The sequence below is a fragment of the Myotis nattereri genome (genome assembly GCF_964212035.1).
Source record: "Myotis nattereri genome assembly, chromosome: 9".
NCBI classification, from domain to species: domain Eukaryota; kingdom Metazoa; phylum Chordata; class Mammalia; order Chiroptera; family Vespertilionidae; genus Myotis; species Myotis nattereri.
Genome location: NC_138084.1, coordinates 34,386,338 through 34,404,171, shown reverse-complemented (window position 1 = coordinate 34,404,171; position 17,834 = coordinate 34,386,338). Strand labels below are relative to the sequence as shown.

The window sequence follows — 17,834 nt, the reverse complement described above, 5'->3', positions numbered from 1 at the left end:
GGAAAAGGCTCATCAGTTTTAGCATCTCTGCTCCCCCGAAATTGGCAAGCATCCTCACTAGCCTGTGGATAAATTGTTTATTTCTGGTGATCCAATAGGCCTATTAACCTGCTATAACTATATGTATATGTATGTGTTTGTGAATACATATACATATATAGCTATTCATCACGTATTTATTACACACCTAGTTAGTGCCACTAAGTTTGCTAGGTGCTGATATGTATGTATATTTCAATCTGTCTCTATAGACCTAGATATATTCTCTAAGGACATCCATTTTCTTCTCTCTCAATAAGTCACAGTTCTTGTTTGACCGAGGTTTAAGAGGCCCACCTTATTTATCTCTGACCTTTCAAACAGGCTCAAGTGGGAGGTTCTCTTCTCAGGAGAGATTCAACTGATCAACCCAGATATTCCAAAGCGTGGCCCAGGCAGACTTGGTGTGATGTAACCATATGCATCTCTTTCCACCGGGCTTCGTTGGTAAACACCCACAAGGACACACCCCCAACTTCCCAGAAGAAAGTGACATTTCTGTAAATGTTGGGAACATGCTAACACAACAGAATGTGAAATAAGTTTTCTAAGATGTGAAACATATCAAGACTTTTTCATCAAGCCAGAAAATAACAGCTTTGTTCTGCCCCATCAAGTAACTTATATACCCCCTCCCTGTCTCCCTGTCCACTCTGACCCTGCTTGCACACTGGTTAGGATCTGGTGGTCTTGAGCATGAGGGTGTGCCGGACTGGTGACCAGCAGAACACTGGGCCACACCTGGCCTCTTCCGAACTCATACCACTGGTTCACTGGAAGACCAGAGGAGAAAGTGCAAAACCTTCCCCATTTGGAGTGCACACCCCTTAAGGAAACCAGTAGGAGGGCACCCATCTTCTCTCCAGAAAGAGACTGACGGCCTTTTGTCCCCTGCTTCCCAGTGGGCCCTTGAAGGATTGCTCCCGTTGTCTGCTCTTCCTTCGGGTCTTCAGCCCAAGCATTGAAACTTCTTCTGTTGGTCATCCATCGGAGGGATGTTGCTTTTGCTCCTGTCTCTTGTATTTTCCCTCAAGGGAACCCCCCACGCTTATAAGAGCAGGACCCCAGAACTAAAGGCGTGCACATGATGCACGTGGCTTAAAGCCAGGTCATCCCAGAGCTCCAGGGAGAGAGGTAGCAAAATGGACCCCAGGAGACCTGCTAGAGGGTAGTTCTCGTGGCTACAGAGAAGGGCATCCCTGGTCACTGACTCCGGGTCAGGCCTGGCCTCTGCTGCTTCACCGCCAGGGTCCTCCTCCAAACCCTTTTGTAGTTGAATTTGGGGGGCTTACATAAACAATCCTGAGGCTTACTTTTTGCTCTTAAATCTTTCTTCTTATATCTTTTGCTCTGAGATGCTTTAAAGTTATTTCTTGTCTTATTCTCAAGTTTTCTCCAGGGCAGATCTTTCCCTATCGTATCCACAGGACCGGTCACCCAAACCCTCGGCCCTCTCTCCATCTCTCCCAGATTAGACCCTGGGTGGCATTTGTGTAAGATCTAATCTGAGTCTGTCTTTGGCCTTTTGCCCTTCATGGCCGTCCTCTCCCTCTGTTGGAAAGCTCGCTGCATTGCAGAGCAGTCTTTCCAGAGCATGGCCCTCACTGCTCTCTCCCCTGGTGACTCTCTGCTGCCAGGTGTGATTCAGAGACATTGCGTGCTTTCTCTTTGGACAGTTGGAGGCCAAATTGTCACTCCTAAGCAGGGGGTAGCTGAGGAACCAGCTGCTGGTCTGTTGCCATTCTTTTCCACCTACGAAAAATCATGACTTCTTCAAAAACATGTCCTAGGATTCCAAAATGTCCAAACTGCCCGAGACCAGTGTCAACCTCAACATTGTTGACGTTTCATACCAGGTAATCCTTTATCCTTTATTGTGCAGGGATGTCCTGTGCATAGAGGAGGTGTTGCAGCACCCCTGGCCTCTGCTCACTAGGTACCGGTAGCACCTCTTCCCTCAGTTGTCACAACCCAGAATGTCTTCAGCCATCACCAAGGTCCCATGGGCACAGAGTCACCCCTAATTGAGAATCACTGCCCTAAACTTCACAGGTCCCACATACCATATTTTACCCTGCAATAATACCTCTCCTTGCGTCAGATGTCAGGAGGCAGGTAGAAATATTATACAAGTGACATTGTGTCCATGCTTCTTCCCGTTTCAGAACTTCTATTTCACACGTCTCTTTTACCACTAGCATTTATGCTTCTACTATTGGTCACCCATCTTAGGGATGTTGCTTCTGTCTCTTGCATTCTTTCCCTCCTGCCAGGGGAAGTGGGGAACAGCTGGTCACGATCATCCCAGCAATCAAAGAGCATTTCTAATTTGATCTTCAATCCTTAGTTTACCGGATTTAGAAGACACACAGCTATTTTCATTATTTCTCATAAGCTTGTGGGTCTCATTATCAAACCTTCCATCGTTTGGGTAGATTTCCTCTGGTCTTCTGCTTTTCTGCCTGTTTGTATCTGCAGAAGCTTTGGGAACGTGTCTTTTCACCTTCAGGGATGGAGGAGAGGGGATCCATTCCGGGAGGGGGCTGATAGAAGCTCTTGTTTACTGAGCTAAAGGAGAGCACAGTCTACTCTCCTTCACTGTGTGGATGAGGAAGTTGAGGCTCAGCGTGGCCAGTGACAGAATAAGGGTGAGGCTCTCACACTCCTGCCACTTACTCCTCGGCCTCTTCTGGTGGAAGTTGTTCCTCTTTGGTGCTCATGCCTCAACGACCCTCACAGACGTGTGGACGGGGTCCCTTCAGAAGAGGGGGGGAGGAAGAAACCCGCTGCCAGAGCCACAGCGTTGTCCCCAGGCGCCAGCTGCTTCCCATGTGGGCAGGTCAGACAAGACCCTGATGGGGTAGTCGGAGGTCACCACAAGCAGATAGGCAAGCTGATGAGCCTTTTTGCTTCCTCTGAGTTCAGTTCCCCTGCCACAGGCTCAAAGTTCCCATTGCTAAGCATCCCGGCAGCCAAGTCCCGCACTCAGGCCAGCTAAAGCGCAGGCCCCGTTCCAAGCACTTGGTAGGCAAGTCCCCAGGCGACTTGAAAAACCCAAGTCTTTAGGTTTCAATACTGTAGTGGCTTCAGCAGTTTTTTTGTTTTTGTATAACCATAAATTACTTCAGTCACGAGACGACAGTCAGTTTTACAAACCAGGTACATATCATTGGTATGATTTTGTATATGCTCTGGTACACTGCCCCTGTCCTAACGAAGGGAGAACCAGTCTCGTTGGTCCGTGTTCTCACCGGTGACCTTGAGAGGACATGTCTGCACCGCTCACGTCTTTATGTTGCTGTGTCTGCGGCAAAGCCCTCTCGTTTCTGAAAAGCCTTAAATCTTTGAGATGTCGCGTGGAGGGTGTGCAGTACGAAAGGCTGCCTCGGAACTGTGAGCCCTTTTGTAAGCTGGAAGCATTTCTCTTACTACTGTTACTCTTTTTAGGAAGTTTTAAATTCAGAGCTGCCAAAGCGTTCCAGTAAGCAGTGCCTTAGTGATACATTAGTCGCACCACCAGCCTTGTCTTACACCTGTCCTCAGTGCCCATTGACTAATTGGCCCCATGTTTAAAACAGAACAAGCAAAAATTGTTTCCCTTTTGTTTATTAAGCCCATTTTTCTCCAGTTCTACAAGAAACTGACTACTTGGTCTACAATCGGAAACTGAACGTAAGTCAGTCCTCTGACCAGACTCTCAAATGTAGATACCAAAACGAAAGGTTTTTGCAATTTCATAGTTGACTATGAAAAGCAAATTGTACTTTTTAATGTTGCCTTTTAAATTCACGACCAAATAACTTAGCTATTTGTGAGTCTTCTGCACTCCAGCATGAAAGTGCCTTTGGTTTGAGATTCCAGCTTAGAAAAGTGCTGCCATAATAACGATCACTTGTAGAGAGACCAAAAATATATTGAGATCACCGTAATGCCTTTGGTTTACCGGGATGAGTAACCAGCCACAGGCCTCTGTCCGCAAGAGCACGACGTGGACCCCGCCCGCTGGGAGTCTGTCTGCCTGGGAGAGCCCCCGCCGCCGCCCACCGGGAGCACGCTGCTGCAGGAGCAACCCGGAAACTGCTGTGTTCGCGTGTGCCACTGACCCTGGTGTCATCTCCACCCGCCACCCGGCCCTGCACCCCCGAGAGGGAGCGTCCCCACCAACAGCAGACTCTCGGCCCGCGGATAGATTCCGTGTTCCGTCTCTGCGGAGGCTTTCTCGTCCGTTCAGACGACCGTGCGCACTTGTGTGTTTTACACAGCGGTACCATTTTGCAAGTTGGAAGCCTCAAGCTGAGATGACAGTGCAGAACAAAAGTGAGTTAGGGTCATGACAAGTGAAGTGTTCTTAGGGCAGAAATATTGACTCCAAGTGTCTTGTCTGAGAAACTTCCAAAGAGCACCATTCACAATTCGGCGTTTTCAAAGAAGGTTCCAGAAAGGGGCCATATTGGCTTTTATCAAAACCTTGTGTACATTGGGAAAGCTGATAGAGGTGAGGAAGAGGAGGGAGAAGGACAAGAAGGCAAACACACTAGCCAAACAAGGTAAAAAGATGTTTATCAGTCTAGACTTAAAAATGACATCAGACGTCTTTGAAAGTTAGCCTCTGAACTCTCAATGCATGTGTTCCGTCTGTCTCTGCCTGGTGTCTTTAAGAATATACCCTCTCTGGGCTCCGAAATTTCAGGAGTGCTTTCTTTCCACCAAGTTGTGAGTATTTCTAGAAATTTCTACAAGGAGAAAATCAAATGAAAAGGAAAATTACTCACCACAAATTCTAGCTAGCTGCTTGAATTCAGGCCTCCCTGTCATTGTACTTAAACCAACAGCCTGGAAGAAGTTAGTCAAATCCCCATTCCCTCTTCTCTTTTCAAGTGTCACTGCGCTTTTTTTGGCAATAGTTTTCTCTCAGAAACTCATTGCTTAGACTGTTCAGAATGAAGGTTTTGTGCTTAAAATGTATTGCATCACAAGGGATAGTGTCACCTAAGTCATGCACCATTAAATAAGATGAAATATTTGTATTTATTGTCCAACTTCTTAAGCCGTAACTTGCTTAATTCTCTGTGAATCTGCATTTGCGTTGAGTCAATCACATGCCACACTACATGTTAGCATTGGAAATGGCATTCATGTTCCCCCTCATTCATCCTTCAGTGGGGTCCAATTCCAGTGGGTCCCACCGGTCCAGTTGGCCCTCTTTCCTCTGGCTCCCGCCATGAGATCATTTCCCCTTCCCCTTTCTCTAAGAGAAGCTGAAAGAATCGAGGCATAAATCAATTGGAAACCAGTCTCTGATTTCCTTTCCCATTTTTTTGCATCAGCCATTTTTTTTGTGATTAGTTTCACTGTGTAAATTAGGTACTAACTGCACTTCTTTAAAAACCATCTCCCTGTTACCTCCTTGAAAGATTCACTTCTGTAGGCCTTTCTTCAATAGGCTCATGACTGCAGATAAAGAAAAGCTAAAAACAAAAACAGTACGTGCCTGAAAAACAACAACAAAAACATTTTTGTAACATTGAAAAAAAGAAACCTGAATAGCCTTTAATTCTTTAATATGCTTACATGTTATGTAAATCGGTCTTTGCCACGTGTGTTTGTTCACATTCTAAATGACTTAATGGGATTCTCACAGTCTGTCTTCATGTCACGTATATAAAATGGGCTTGTGACGTAAGCGTTTCATCTGGTCAGTGGTCCCTTTGATATTGTACTGCTGCTGGGAGTGGGCTGTGGAACCTGCCTTCGGTGCTAAGGTTCCTCTTGGGGAGATCGAAGAGATTGGGGGGTGGGGGTGGGCAAATTCTCACACACATTTTCTTAACCTATTTGCAGAAACTCTGAAAAGGCGTTTGGTTAAACCTCTTGGCAGTACAGTATTCTCGTATTTGTTAATGTCTGTGTTTAGGTACTGGTACCTTTTTGTTTAAAAATGTTCTAAGTGTTGGCTTTAAAGTGAATTTATCTTTAGTATGATAGTTATATGAAAATTATAGGGTTTGTGTGCAGAGAATTTTTTTATAAAGTGCTTTGTAAAAAAAAAAAAAAATGTATTCTAGCTTTCGCGGTACATATGTGTGATAACTTTAATATCCATGACAGTTAAGTGCAATTATTTCATCACTCTAAAAATGCTATTTTTGTGTCAGTTCCTGCAGGTGTTTTCATGTCTTTGCAAAGTGACACATTTTGATGCCTTCTTGATAAAGTGGTAGACATTTTGTAGCTTTCTAGAAACTTTGTATTCATACAGTATCAATGAAAAATAAAGAAAATGAAAGTGTGGGTCACCTTTTTTATCTGCAAAAGTGTATGTTGTTGAAAATGAACTATGCTTTCTGTGTTGTGGGTGCTCATCGGAAGGACGGAGAGGAGAAGGTTGAGACCACGCGTCCTTGACAGTGCCCACCAGGCTCAGTATTGGGATGTCTGGTGCTATGTCTAGCCAGTTTTCTTTTTTAAAAAAAATATGTTTTTACTGATGAGAGAGAGAGAGAGGAAGGGAAAAGATAGAAACATCCACAAGAGGAACATCCATTGACTACCTCCTGCACACCCCCTACTGGGGGTCAGAGCCCACAACCCAGGCATGTGCCCTGACCAGGAAATGAACCATGACCTCTTGCTTCCTAGGTTGACACTCAACCCCTGAGCCATACTGGCTGGACTAACCATGTTACTTTTTCTTTTTTTTTTCAACAGAGGTCAGCTTTTATTGAATGTGTTACAAAAGAGGTTTAGTCAAAAAAAAACCAAAGCCTATGTCATCATCAGACTCCTCAGATTTTTCTTTCTTTGCTTCCACTTCTTTCTCAGCTGGGGCAGCAGCGGTGGAGGGGCAGGACCTCCTGCTGGGGCAGCACTAGCTGCAGGGGCAGGTCCACCAGCCCCTACATTGCAGATGAGACTCCCAATGTTGACATTGGCCAGAGCCTTTGCAAATGTTGGCCGCAAAGGTTCAACATTTACACCAGCTGCTTTAATGAAGGCATTGATCTTATCCTCTGTCACCGTCACTCCATCGTCATGCAGGATAAGGGCCGAGTAGATGCAGGTGAGCTACGAGCACCTTCCCAGCAGCTGGGGAAAGGGGCTAGCCATGTTTCTTTAAAACATCTACAAGTCAGTCCATCTGTCTGCCTGTCTCTCTCTTGCTTCAATAAAATTGGCATAAGTGTTGCAATCTGTGGATCCCAGGCAACTCTGAGAAACCCTGTCCCATGTTCCATGGTACCAGAGCAGGGCCTTGAACCGAAAGGCACACCAGCTCAGCCATTGAGCATTTGTTATTTGTTATTGCGAACCCAACTTGCTGGGCGTATTCCAAGAGCCAGGGGCAGAGCAGACAGTGGGGCACAGAGGTAAATACAGCATGGCTCTTGCCTGCCTGGTGCTTAATTCTCAGTAGTTGGGCTACATGTTGCGCTGTAACCCCGGGCCCTGTCCTCAGCGTCACCATGGGATTTGTGATTCAGGCATGTAACACATGTGTATAAGAACACCCTGGCTTTACTGAGTTTTGACTATATGCTGAGCAGTGGGCCAAGTGTATTGTTCTCAAGTGTGTATGTTGTTTCTTTCGATTTTCAGAATAATCCCAATGTCAGTTACATTACTACTCCCAAACTGAGGCTCTGAAAGGATAGGTCATCCGAAGTCATGACTAGAGAGTGGTGGAGCCTTCAGTAGGCCACCCTGACTCTTCAGTCTGGACTCCTGGCCCCTGCATTTGGGCTCACGAGACTCTGTGGAAGCAGGCTGGGGTGAAATCTGGATGGAGGAAGGGGACGACTTAAACAAAGATGACCTTGGGCTGTTGACAGTGGGACCAAATGCATCCTGGGATCCTAAAGGATCCTCAGGGGTCTTGCTTCTCCCCATTTCTTTGAAATCTCAAGGGAAAGCCTGCCTCAAGTCCTGAGAGGCACTGATGGGAGTGGGAACAGAGAAGAAATAACATTCCAGCTCCTTTGAAGAGACACTTTCAGCAAGCCACTGTTTGAGAGGCATGCGGCTGTCCAGTGTGCTGCATGGGGTGGAGGGGACGCTGTGGAGCCTTTGGCTGAGGCCTTATTATAGGGAAGGCACCTGCAGACGCACTAGTCACTATTTCCTTTAACCCACATGCTGCTGAATAAAGAAGTCATTTCCTGTAAGGAAACTGAGGCCCAGAGGGGGGGGCCATAAAAGCTGGTAAGTGGCCAGAATTTAGAGCTGGTAGACTTCCTGCCTTGCCGTCCTGGCTCCGGCGCTGGCCGCGTGGCACCTTCCCCTCCAGCTCCTCGCTAAAGCACAGTGCTTCCATCCTTCGAAGGCACCTTTTGTTAGCAACCGTGGTTCCAGCCATCTGAGTTCAGCAAAGAGAGAGACAGCCTCGGTAAACTAACATCATTGAGTAGAGACATTGAAGGCACCTTGGCGGGGAACCCTGGCCATTTCCTCCCGCCTCACTGCCACAGGGGACTAATAAGCACAACTACTAACTTACTAAACGCCAAACTCGCTGTTGGGTAGTCAGTGAGCAACTGATACCATCCCAGCAAAGCACAGTGTTCTATAGGCCTGTGAAGCCACAGACTTTCTCAGGCTGCCTTGGAAGACACTTCCCTGTTTAATGCCCACGCATCACGTTAGTCTAGGTCAGTGGTCGGCAAACCGCGGCTCGCGAGCCACATGTGGCTCTTGGGCCCCTTGAGTGTGGCTCTTCCACAAAATACCCCGTGCGGGCGCACACATACAGTGCGAAGTTGACTTAAAACTTTAAGTAAATTTTATTAAATTAATTTTAGGGAACGTTGTGGAGTGAAAGGAGATGTAGTGTCGAGGATTGAGGAAGGTAGGTTGAGATGGTTTGGACATATAGAGAGGATGAACGAAAGGAGATAGACGAAACCAGTATACAAGACGAGTGTGGATGGGGGAGTTGGAAGGGGTCGACCTCAGCAAATGTACCTCAATCAGAGTGAGGACGTTTTTAGCAAAGGCCAGCTTAGGAGTACCCTAATTAAGTGAATAACAACGTACCTATCTATATTGTTTAAGTTTAAAACATTTGGCTCCCAAAAGAAATGTCAGTCGTTGTACTGTTGATATTCGGCTCCGTTGCTGACCGCTGGGCTAGGTGGTAACCAGCAAATAGGCTGCATTTTCTTCAGGCAACCGTCTCCCACTTGCTTTGTCCCCCAAAAAGCTCAGACTTAAAAGTTGTGCTCTGTGCTTACGATAAGGAACGAACTAAAACATAAAGGCACCGGATGATCGAAAGCAAAGGATAAAAACGACGTGCAAAACGCCAAACGCAAGCCCGTGTAGCTGTGTTATTCCTACACTAGCGTAGCTCAAGGGAGAAGTCATTACTGGAGCTCATGAGGATTCCTTCAAAATAAGACAAGACCCCAAAAATGTAGGGCATAGATGACTTCAACAACGTGCTGTTCTAATTTACAAAATACAAAGCAATGAACCCAACAATCGGAGACTCTACATTGTTTTCAAGCACACATGGAATTTTTATATAATATTGACTGTCTGAGGCCCAGGGTCTGGCACTGTGGCCTGTGGGCTAAATCTGGTTGTTTTTGTAAATAACGTTGTATTGAAATAGCCACTACTATTTGCCTACTTATTGCTGTGGCTGTTTTCATGCTACAATGGCAGAGTTAATTAGTTGTAATAGACTCTATAGCCTACAAAACCTAAAATAATTACTACCTGGTCCCTTTTTTTTTAAATTACTAAATCCCATCCTAAGCCAAAAGGCAAGGTCTTGCTTACAATAATCTTATGATATTGGGTTTCCCTTTCCCAGTGTGTAGATGTATAGAGACTCTGGCAAATGGCTGTAGGTCCTTCAGAGGGCCTGTGGCAGAGTATTCTTCCCCAGGTGTCCCAGCCTCCCCTTTGATCAATGGGCTCTGGGTCTAAGAACAGACTTAGATCTGAGAAGGGTGAGTGATGGGTGGTGATTTTTTATTGCAGCAGCTGCTGTCTGTTCACCATATTTTATGATGAAAACAGCCAAGGGACATTTTTGATGGGTACCCATCTATCTCGCTCCTGTCTCACCGTAGTCTACTAGTTATCTCACAGATCCCTTGGTCGCCATTTCTTGCTACCCATCATGGTAACTGTTATTGTGCCTTTGACAGCTAACTGCTGCCACCTTGCCTCTGCTCTTTCAGAATCCATCATTTCCATCACACAAGAGAACCCAATTCCATGTCACTATGCCCTGCCATTAACCTTGGCTTGCAAGCCACCACTGAGTGTCTTAGCTGGTGCCCCATTCACTATTGTTTGAGTGAAGGACATGTCTTCTTGTTCTTCTAGGGCACATAGTCAGGAGGTGGGCCATCCCCGTAGCATTGCCTCTGAGCCTTCTGAGTCCTGCCTCAGTTTCCTGCCGAGACAATGCCAGGCCTCCACTTTATTTAGACCATCATTCCCTCCAAGCTCCCAGGAGCCATTTAGCAGCACATGGTCTGGCTGACACAGGACCAACCCCAGTTGTCTTTGCCTGGATATTAAATCCTGAGTTGTGAAGGTGTGTGTTTCGTGCCATTGAGTCAGCTCCGACTCCTGGTGACCCTGTGAATGAGTGGTGTCCACACTGTCCTGTCCTCAACAGCCTTGCTCAGCTCCTGTGGGCTCATGCCTACAGCTTCTTTTATGGAGTCAATCCCGCTCATATTTGGTCTTCCTCTTTTTCTGCTGCTTTCTATTTTTCCCAGCATTATTATCTCTTCCAAAGAATCCTGCCTTCTCATGAAATCCCAGAAGCAGGACAGTTTACCCCCATCCCTTCCAGAAAAGAAATCTGCATGGCCAGTAAATGTATGAAAAGATACTTAACTCCATTAGTCATCAGGGAAATGAAAGTTCAAAACCACAATGAGATTTTCCCAACAGATGTAAAAATTTAAAATCTGATACTGCCAATGTGGGTAAAGATGTGGAGCATGGAGCTTTCATACTTGCTGGTGGAAGTGTAAATTGGTACAATCCCTTTAGAAAACAATCCAGAGTTACCTAAAAGGTGAACATATTTATAACCTATAACAACAAAATTTATAGACAGGTTTATTTCTTGCACAGGTGCTCCGGGGACTTGTCCAGGAATGCTATGCCTCATTGGCCTGAACCAGCAACAAAAGAATTAAAATATAAATGGACTCATTTACATAACCATGATATGAGCAAAAGAACACTTGAAATATGTACCAATGAGGCTGTGATTTTTTTCATTTCACTTACTTTTTCTCTAACTTTATTGAGGTATAATTTATAATACAGTAAAATTCATTCTCAGTGCATAATTTGTCGAGTTCGGGCAATTGTAAATAGTTACATAATTACACCAATAATCAAGATAGGGAACATATTCATCACCCCAAAAGTTTCCCATACCCCTTTGCACTTAATCCCCTCCTCTGACTTTCAACTTCAGCAAGCTCAGGTCTGCTTTCTGTGCCTGTGAGATTTAGCCTTTTGGAGAACTTAAGTAGAATCATACAGCATATAGTTCTTTGTATTTGATTCTTTTTACTTAGCATAACAGCTTTTCACTTGAGAACGGGTCCCCTTTTTCTGGCTCTTCAAATACTAGGTAATTTTAGATTGAGTATATTATTCATGTTAATGTGGAGATTCTCTATTCTGATATTTTTCTCTAATGGATTATTTCATTTCATTTTAGCGAGCATTTTTCTTGACTGAGCTCTAACTCTGTTTCTTGGGTGGAGGCTCCAATCTCTTGCAGACCCTTTGGTCTTTAGCTGAGGTGCTGTGTGTCTGTTCTGTGTATGCATGGTCCAGCGGTCAGCCAGAGGCCTGAGCAGATAGAATTTGGGGAACCCCACTCTGGCTTCCTCCCTTCCAGGACTCCCTCACATCCCTTTGGCAGCTGTAGTCACCCTGGACTCAATGTTCTATTTTCATGGACCCAAAATATGGCATTTTCCCCCAGCACCACCACTGGCCCATACAATATGGCCTGCACCTGACCCCTGGCTAAAAGCAGCAGAAATGGGGCCTCGTTTTCTGTAAATTCTCCCTCATGTCTGGAGAGCGACTTCCCACCAAAATCTACCTGCTTCTGTTCACTTCCCAGTGCTTCCATTTTTGTTACGTCTATTCAGTAAAATCTTTTTTTTAAAATATATTTTTATTGATTTCAGAGAGAAATGGAGAGGGAGAGAGATAGAAATATGAATGATGAGAGAAAATCATCAATCGGCTGCCTCCTGCACACCCCCCAGTGGGGATTGAGCCCACAACCCAGGCATGTGCCCTTGACCAGAATTGAATCTGGGATGCTTCAGTACACAGGCCGATGCTCTATTCACAGAGCCAAACAAGCCAGGGCTATTCAGTAAAATCTTATTCACGTATTACTGTAAACAGAAGGCTAACTATGATGTTTTGAGGGCAAATATTAAGATGCTCAGTTTTTAACAGATTTTTAAAAAAATATATTTTTTATTCAGAGAGGAAGGGAGAGGGTGAAAGGGATAGAAACATCAGTGATGAAAGAGAGTCATTGATCAGCTGCCTCATGCATAACCCCTACTGGGGATCTAAGCCCACAACCCAGGCCTATGTCCTGACTGGGAATCGAACTGGTGGCCTCCTGGTTCATAGGCCGATGCTCAACCACTGAGCAACGCCAGACAGGCAAGATGCTCGTATCTTTTTTAAGGTTTTAAGTTCTTGTATGGACTTCCCAAATTCTGCTGTGAAATCAATATGACATCTAGTGGCTTGGTAAAGCAAGTTAGGAGTGGTTTTAATCCGTTACATCTGGATTTGGGGCTTCCTATCTGTGGAGGTGGAGTGGAGGTCAGTGGTAACAACATTTTAATATTTGATGTTTAAGAAACATTTATTGGAAAGCAGTAACAACTAATAAAGACCTTGGCTTCAATCTGCTCATTAACAAGCAAGCAAGAAAGAGGGAGGGAGGGAAAGAGATGAAAAGGGAAAGGAAGGAAAGAGGAAAGAAAGGGAAGAAAAAGGGGGAGAAGCGTGCAGCGAAGAGAGGAAAGCAGAGTAGAGGAGAAACAACGAGAAGGGGTGATGGCGAGGACATCCCAGGAACAGGGAGCGACACAGATCCCAGAATTAGGAAGGAACCTGACAGAACAAGGAAAAGGGAGTAGCAGGAAATGTGGTTTGCTAAGTGGTCTGGCCTGAGAGAGACCCTTCATGTCATGGGGCAGAATTTAGCTTTTATCCACTAGGCCTCTGGCCATGTGAGTTTGTACTCATCAAGCGTGTCTCTGCTCAGACGCATTCCCTGCCTTCCTCCCCCTGCGCAGTGCAGGGGGCCCCACCCCTGTTGCTTGTCTTCTCCGGCCTCCTCGGTCAGCTGCTCCAACCAGCGGGGTGTGGCTCCAATCACTGGTTGGTGATTGAGGGTGGGAAGTCGGGAGGAGTCAGGGCTTTGCCTTCCGTCTCTTTCCATTTCAGGAAAAGCAGGGCCTGTTTTTCCTTCATGGCTCTAGCTCCTATGTGAGGGACCCACAGGGTCCCAGCTTCTCCCAGTGATATGGCCCGTGGGTCTGGGAACACCACCTTATCCTTTCGCTCCTCATCCTAAAAGTGGGAGCGGCTTCCTGTTCATCTTGGGCTTTAGCTTCTCCCGCCATCACGGTGAAATCATCTCCTTGCATCCAGTGCCCTTTGTTGGAAGCACTTGGAGTGGTTTCCATCTCCTCATTAGTGCCCAAGACACCTCTTCCTGCTCTGGCTTCCCTGGGAAGGGCTTGTCCCCTAGATACTCCTTGCACCTGCTCTATTCCTCGCCTCTGCGCATGGGGATGCACTGAATTGCCAAGGGCGACAGCAATTGCTCCACATTCTCACTCGGGCACATCTCTCCGGGTGGGTGGAATTCGAGAGTGAAGTTCAGCACAGTCTTTATTATAGGTCAGCGCTGTCCTTTAATATAGCCTGTTCTGTAACCAAATTGACCTTGGAATCTCCATCTGTCTAACTCCTGAGTCTGAATTGGTTCCCAGGACGTGGCATGCTTTTCCTCCCCTCCCTCAAATTCCAACAGGAAGCAGGGGAGAGGTGAGATTTGTGCTGCTGCTGCGTTATAGCTAAGGGAAACTGGTCCCCCCCAGTCTGGCTTATTAGAAGAGGCCCTTTCCCCCGCCTCCTCTCCCCAAACATGTCCTAGTAACTTTCAGTTCCTCAGGGAACTATTGAGACTATGCGATAGGCCCAGAAGCCTAAAGTCAGGAGCAGGTAATAAGGACAAAAGGCCAGCTTCCTGCACGCCACACCTGCAGCTGCACAGAATTCTGCCCTCAGTAGTGCCCATCACTTGGTCTTAGTATTCTGTTGTCACAATCTTGGAGTTCTTAAGAATTCCATTTTTTGCTGGACCCACCCCTCGGCTTATGTAGCCGGTCCTGGTACTACCCCTTTCCTGGGGTACACCTCGCAGAATGGTTGTGTGAGTCCCGGGCTCCCAAGTTCCTTGGAATTTTAAGGCCAGCAAGCAGGGCCAAAGCATCAGGGAGTTCTCCAGATGGACAGCAGAGGGCAGCAAACTGCCACTGAAGAGCTTCTCTCCCTGGAGCACTAGGGGTACCAAGCAGACTTTGGGGAAAGTGTATGTTGGAGGAAGGTGGGTGACCAAAGCAGGGGGCTGTTGGTTGCCTGCTGCTTTTTATCTTTGAAAACCAGAAGCTACCCTCCTGAGCCCCACCTCGGGCGAGGTGGCCTGGGGCACTGCTGCTCCTGTGAAGCTGTCTGTCGGTGAACAGGAGCACTTCCTCAGCCCTGACAGCACACACCCCGGCAGGGACATGCGGCCACGTGCCCTCTCGCTCCTGCTAAGGCCAGGCCGATGGCTCAGAGCCGCCCCTGGGGGCCTGCATGGATTGCCTCTAGTCCTCAGAGCACGTTGATGTAGCGTGGCCACCGTCACACAGCTACTAGTATGAAGTGAGAAAATGTGGGTTTGAACCCTGGTCTACCTACGGTCAACAAGGCCTGCTCTTTCCCTAAGTTCATTCCCCCTCCACAAAAGAAAAGAACAGGAAAATACTTATTTTTTTTTTTTTTTTTTGCTTCGCTTTGTCAGTATTATGCTCACCCTCTCCGGGCCCAGGAGAAGAAGAAAACTGGCACCCACCCACGGCCTGTGACCTGGGTTACATTCTCATCAGACAGAAAAAAGACTTTTTAAAACTGTTTTTTCCGTTTTACCAACAGCTCCTTCTGCTTCCCTTGAAGCCGTACTGTAAGGAGGAACGCAGCAGCGATTCAAACCCAATGACAGCTGTCTTTGGTGAGCTCTCCTTCGTCCCCAGTCATTTCATAAGTTCCATGTGCATGGACTGCATTCAGGAGCCGCCTGGAGGACTTTCAGCCTCCAAAGAGAGGCCCCCAGTGATACGGGTGTCAAAGGAAGACAGAGCTGACATGTTTCGTAGTCCATGGAAATGTGGTACGGAGATTGCAAACGCAAACGCATGCCGGGGTGGGGCAGCCACCACACACAAGAGAGGCGAGTCAGCTGTGACAGGCAGGGCACGTCACGGATGGACAGTCACGACTCAAGGGGCCAGCCCTGTGCTTCTCGGCGGCGCCCGGCGCGCAGTGGGTGGACACGGCCCGTGTGCGCGGCTGCGCCCAGCGCCTGAAGCAGGACTCACAGCGGCAGGTGGGGACCGCAGGAGCCAAGCACTGGGCAGTGGCTGAGCCAAGGGCTCTAGCATCGCCCGGCCTGGATTCCAACCCTGATCCCACCACGACTGCGGGGGGCTTTGGGCCATGCACTCCCCTCCTCTGAGCCTCCACCTCTTTATCGGCCAGGGAGTCCCGACAACAGTAACCATCGTGGCGTGACAAGCCAACAGGAGGGTGGATGCCGTGTTGACCAGACTCACAAATGGAAACTCTCAGGTTATCCCATCCCCGCCACCCCACCCCCAGGCTCAGCCAGGCTTCGAAAGCAGCTTTCTGCTCTCACCAAAGAGCTGCTTCATTGTATGTTGAAATGCCGTCTTCTGTGCGTGCTTTAGCGATCTCTTTTAACTGAATAAACAACGACAGAATGAGGAAAATGCCCCTAAGTTGTCCCGCTGCCTTCTCCGTAGCCTTTTCGGGTGAGGAGAGAACACATCTGGCCCCTTACCTGGCAGAAATACAAGGCCTCGGGCCTCGGCTCCCCCCTCCCCCGCAAGCGGCGCAGGGATCTTGAGTTTAAGGGAGCCCTTTTGCAATGCCAAAAGCATGCCCTGTGGATGTGGGACGGGGTGCCTGCTAGCTTCCCACAGGGTGGGAGCCCCCAAGGGAAGGGCCCCACGCAACCAGCCCGCCAAGGACAAAGCCGGGACCCTCCCCTGCTGAGCTGGACTTGGGCCAAGAGGCCTTCTAGCAAAGGATTACGGGTCCAGGTCCAGCTTGGATCCGCTGACTCCCTGCGGGACAGGATGCCGGTCAGGCCCCAGCTGGCAAGACCTCTTGCAGGGGCTCCTCCAAGAGGGAAAACCCCTCCTCTAACGCCCTCTGGTTTGAACGCAATTTCTCTCTCCAGGACAGCCTTTCAGCACTTCTTTCTTTGCACCTGACAAAGGAGAGAGAATCCAGGAGGTCGCACTTTTGGATTTCCCACATTCTGAATCCGAACTCCAGCACCTGGATCAGCACGGTGCTAGGGAGGGCCAGACGTGGGGGGGTGTATGGGGGGGGGTGTGGATGTCAGGCAGCCCACCCAGCTCACCCACAACACTGGGCCTTGGCTGTGACCCGGCTGCCCAATTCTGTCTAAATCTTCTTGGGATAGTAATTAAGCTGCACAGATTTTAAAAGTTGGAGCCAGATTTTAAAGGTGCTTCGTCTGTTGTCTTACAACTAAACTAGAAAGAGCTCTCTTTGTGGCTGTGGATACAGCTGTTTGTGAAGGGGGAGGGGCAGTAGGAAAGTCAGATTGATCAAAGCAGTTACCACGTTGAAACTTTAGAAACTGCCTCCAGTCCTCCTAGGATTGAGGCTGGGTATGAAAATCAGGAGATAAATGCATGTGTAATTGAACCATTATCACAAAAACGTAGATCAGTGTCAAGATCAGGATCCGAGATAAGGACTTTGGGGGGGTGATGCAGAGAGAGCGGAGGCCGCAGGATCCGAGGAGCTCAGGCTCAGGCGTTCTTTCTAGATTTGGAGGTGAGATATGTAAAGCGCTGGGTTGGGTCTTGTGTGCGTTTACTCTCAAGGTATAATTTGTGAGTCCCTGTCTGGGTGGCCTGGAGCAGGCGGAGGAGCCTGATAAGGTCAAAGCCATGATAGGAGGGGGATGGTGACGGGACTGAATTTCCCCCCAGGGGAGCCTACTGTTCTCACCACTAGAAAAGGAGAACTTGAGAACTTAACCTTTGACTCCCCTCTTCCTGCTCTTTCTCCTTCACCCCCTCTCCCCTCTCCCCTCCCCCCTCCCCCTCCCCCTCCCCCACAGCTCCCTGTGAAGCTCCCAGGGGGTTTGAGTGGCATTCTGCACAGCCCGTCACCCAGCCCCAGCTTTCTGCCTACAGGCTCAGGAGCCACCTCCAGGGGAAACTCAGGTCCTTCCTTCTGCCTCTTGCCTGGCTCCATGCACCCCCTCACCCACCTCTCATTTCATCATCATTTCTTCTGTTGATGAATATTTTCCAGTTCCACACATACTCTTTGAAACTTGGACTTGTCCACAGAAGAGCCAAACTGGAGAATAACTGGTGATGGACCAACACAGGTGAGGTCCCTTTGCTGCCCTAACGTGCAGGCTTAACACCCTT

At 47.8% G+C, this 17,834-nt stretch overlaps 1 protein-coding gene across 1 annotated transcript in view; it reads left to right on the top strand.

The window, feature by feature from the left end:
• The window catches only part of TEAD1 (TEA domain transcription factor 1), a gene marked incomplete at its 5' end in the record, with an annotated part of 185,235 nt that extends 169,121 nt beyond the window's left edge, over positions 1 to 16,114 (top strand). Inside the window, one exon of the mRNA XM_081100242.1 lies at positions 15,271 to 16,114. Within this exon, the coding sequence (XP_080956368.1) occupies positions 15,271 to 15,759 (489 nt within the window). The 3' untranslated portion in view covers positions 15,760 to 16,114. The remainder of the gene's footprint in view (positions 1 to 15,270) is intronic.
• Positions 16,115 to 17,834: the final 1,720 nt, after the last annotated feature.